This window comes from Athene cunicularia, assembly GCF_003259725.1.
Source record: "Athene cunicularia isolate RWA chromosome 13 unlocalized genomic scaffold, athCun1 chr13_part1, whole genome shotgun sequence".
NCBI classification, from domain to species: domain Eukaryota; kingdom Metazoa; phylum Chordata; class Aves; order Strigiformes; family Strigidae; genus Athene; species Athene cunicularia.
The window spans coordinates 6,719,759-6,723,171 of record NW_020799117.1 but is presented as its reverse complement, the minus strand read 5'-3'; the positions used below and the strand labels follow the sequence as shown (position 1 = coordinate 6,723,171).

The window sequence follows — 3,413 nt, the reverse complement described above, 5'->3', positions numbered from 1 at the left end:
AGAGACACCCCCCGAGAGCCCCAGCGTGGGCTGTGCCCCCCCCCCGTGGGCAGGGGGCTGTGTCCCTGTGTCCCAAAGCAGCACCTGCAGATCCCTGCTGTGCCCCGGAGCCGGCCTCGGGGCTGCTGACACTCAGCTCTTCTGGCCACAGCATCCCTCACCCCAGCCCCAACACCCCTTTCGCTTCCCCTGCCCCTGCTATTTCAAGGGGAACAAATGCCACCCCCAGGTCACCCCCAGCACCAAGAGGCATCAGCTCCGCTTCCTGGTAAAAAGATTTATTAAGAACCAGCAGTACCTGCCCAAAAGGAGGATGCTGCCCTGGCACGGGCGCTGCGCGGCAGCAGGGAGCAAGACGAGAGGGTTAGTGCTTCTCCAGGCAAAATAAACCCCAGTCAGAGCCAGCATCAGGATGAAACAGAGCAAGTCGAGGGCACAGAAAGGTGGTGGGAGCATGTCTGTGTGGCAGAGAACCTCCTGCCAGTGCAACCCGGCAGTCGTTAAGGCGTATTAAGGGCTTGGGGGAAGACCAGCCCTACGGAGAGACTAAATAATGCACGGAGGCAGGGACAGCGAGGGAGCAAGGGATGCGGGTGGCTGGTGGGTCACCTGCACCTCTGCCCTGTGGGGACCTGGCACAGGCAGCAACGTCACACGCCCTGCCCGGAGCTGCAGGCAGGAAGGATGCTGCCTGCACACACCTTGGCCCCCAACCACAACCAGGAGATGGGCTGCAGGGCCCCCAAACAGGACCCAGGCTGCTGGTCTTCAGAGTCACCTCCCAGTCCATTCCACGTCCAGGATGCTGCCCCACGCTGTGGGGGTGCCTCTGCCGGGTGCCAGTGCACTGTCCTGCCTTGGCTCTATCCATGGCAAAATGAGATGAGTGGGACTTGTCCTCGGCCAGGCTGTGCCCCAGCTGCCCATCACAGCCGTGTTCCCCCCCTAGAGCAAGCACAGCTGATGTCTAGCCATCTCTCCTGCTGCTGGGAGCAGCACCAGCTGCTTGGTCCCTCACAAGTGGGAACGTCCATTGGGGGTTTGGGTAGTTTCAGTCCTCTTGTGCTTGTGATGTTTGTCGCAGGAGGGACACGGGAAGGTGCCCTCACACGTGTTGCCAAGCTGGTCCCACACACAAGACAGGGATGCGCCAAAGGCAGACCCAGAGCTGCTGTGAGGGTGACAGGTCTCCTACAGCCACTGTGGGGACACTTCTGCAAAACAACCCCATGCTCTGGCCAGAGGTGGTGGGGGCTCATGGAGACACCCTCCGCAGCTAATCCTGCATCCCTCCAGCCTGCCCCAGCACTCTCGAACACTCCTTCCTCCCCCTGGACTGCTCCAAGAAATATTGCTTTTCCCTGGAATGTTTTTGTCTAAAATTGCCCCAACAGGATTAAGAAAAAAAAAAAAAAAGTAGTGAGTTAAAAAAGCCTTGATCACACTGAAAGGGTGGGGTTAGGCTCCAAGGCCACCCTGTCTGGTGCAGGGGACACCCTATTAATGGGGTTGGGGACAGCAGGACAGACAGAGGGGCCTTTCTGTGTGTAGCAAGGGAGGGGGGGGCACCAGGTTGGGTTGCAGGGGCTGCCTCCTCCTAGCAGCAGGAGGGATGCACTTCACAGGGATGGGGTGGGATGAACTGGGGTGCAACTGGATGGGATGGGACAGGGGACCAAGGCAATGGGGGTGTCCCAGCCCCTCACTGGGACTGCAGGGAGAAAGCCAGCTTGACGCAGGCGAGCTCTTCCCCACCATTGCTGACAGTCGCCCGGACACGGTAGTTGCCGTTGGTCATCCAGGAAGGCAGCTCCATGTCGGGCAGGATGAAGTCACTGGCTGGCAGGGAGTAGGAGCCCTGCAGAGAGAGGGGACATGTAGGCAAGACGTCAGCCAACCCCCCCCAGCCCCACACCAAAGGGCACGGTGGTACACAGCGGCACTGCCGGCATCACACCGACCGGGGGTTTCAGGCGTACCGCTTTGAAGGGGCAGTGGCAGGGGATGCCATAGGTGAGCAGGGGCTCCGGGCAGGTTGTTCCGGGCGGGATGAGGTTGTCAAGGATGGTGCAGACATCATTGTAGGTGCAGCTGCCCAGCTGGTCAATGCAGGGCAGCTGGATCCAGAGGTCACCCAGTGCCTTCTCCACCACCAGCACCGCCTGGAGGGAAGGTGTCCGGCACCGGTACAGCCGGCATGGGCAGTCACAACTCCTCTGGCCTGTCCCACCCCCCCACTCCCCAGCTATCACCCTTGGCTCCTGCTTGTGCAATTCTTTGGGGTGTCCATGGGGCTACCACACACCTTCCCGCTTCCTACTTCTGGTTCCTCTCTACCTACAGGTTTCGCTTCCTCCAACCTTGACCTCTTGAGCAAACACCTCCCAGCAGCCCACACACCCCCTCCTTCCCCTCTCCTCAGTGCCCTGTCCCCAAATTGCCTGGCAGCTCCTATCCCACAGCTCTGCCTCCACACTCCCCCAGCATGCTCACCGCAGCCCCAAACAGGCACCGTGACATTGCTCAAGACAATCCCTGCACCTTGTGCAAAGAGACATGTTCAGTCTCATTCTAAAAAGTCCCAAAAAAGTGGTGCAGGGCAGCCAGGCCAGCCCAGGCTCCCGCAGTGGTGCCGTGGCATGTCTCTGGATGGAGCAGCCAGGCCTGGCCACTGAAAAAACAGTGCTGCAGTGACCGCCAGGAGCACCCAGGGCATTTGGGGTTTCATTTCCCTCCCTGAGTCACTGCGTCCTCAAGACATGACACAGCTCACGTGGTTTCTCCCACTGGGACAAGGTTGAGAGCTTCCCACTGGGCCGTCTGCTCCTACCACTGGTCTCCCCATGCCCATCACCCCATTCTTGCTTACAGAGCCAGACGTGCTCAGCCCTTCACTGCTCCATGCCTCGCTTCCCAAAGAGCTGCTCATTCCCATACCCACTGCTGGGCATTTCCCAGGTGCCAGTGGTTTTTGGGAAGCTCTTCCCTCTCTCATCGTGCAGAGGCACCTCCAGCGCTTACCTTCAGAGGGGAGGCCATGGCCTTGCTGCTGCTGACGGCCGCGCTGACACGCAGGCTCCCTGGGATGCTGATGGGATCAGGCGCCACGGAGAGGCTCTGCAGCACCACAGGGTCCCTCTTGTCACCGCAGTTCTCCCAGGCAAAGCCACCAAACTGCAGCACCAGGAGACAGGAGGAGTTAGAGCCAGGGCGAGCCTTGCCCTGGGTTTGCAGGAGGTTTCCCCAGTGTTGGACCCCTGGTCCCCTACAAATATTTGCTGACAAACACGGCCAGAAAATGACCTTCAGACCCCCTTCAAATGCCAAATAAGTATTTCCCTCTTCATTTCTTGCACTCAGCTCTTCCAAGCCTGAGGGCATTGCAGAAACTCTCTGCCTAACACCCCCCCCAC

At 59.8% G+C, this 3,413-nt stretch overlaps 1 protein-coding gene across 1 annotated transcript; it reads right to left on the bottom strand.

Moving 5' to 3' along the window:
• Positions 1-262: 262 nt before the first annotated feature.
• GM2A (GM2 ganglioside activator) lies at positions 263-3,404 on the bottom strand. Its single transcript, XM_026858015.1, has 3 exons — positions 3,022-3,404; positions 1,980-2,162; positions 263-1,858 (listed from the first exon to the last, which is right to left on the bottom strand). Exons 1-3 carry the CDS (start codon positions 3,379-3,381, stop codon positions 1,703-1,705), a joined length of 699 nt encoding a protein of 232 aa, XP_026713816.1. The 5' UTR covers positions 3,382-3,404; the 3' UTR covers positions 263-1,702.
• Positions 3,405-3,413: the final 9 nt, after the last annotated feature.

Excerpts from the sequence above, each read along its gene's own strand:
- GM2A (XM_026858015.1), bottom strand. The coding sequence starts at position 3,381 with ATGCCCTCAGGCTTGGAAGAGCTGAGTGCAAGAAATGAAGAGGGAAAT. Across the intron at positions 2,163-3,021 it reads CCATGGCCTCCCCTCTGAAG|GCGGTGCTGGTGGTGGAGAA; the intron begins GTAAGCGCTGGA and ends CCTTCCCTCCAG. Across the intron at positions 1,859-1,979 it reads GCCACTGCCCCTTCAAAGCG|GGCTCCTACTCCCTGCCAGC; the intron begins GTACGCCTGAAA and ends CTCTCTCTGCAG.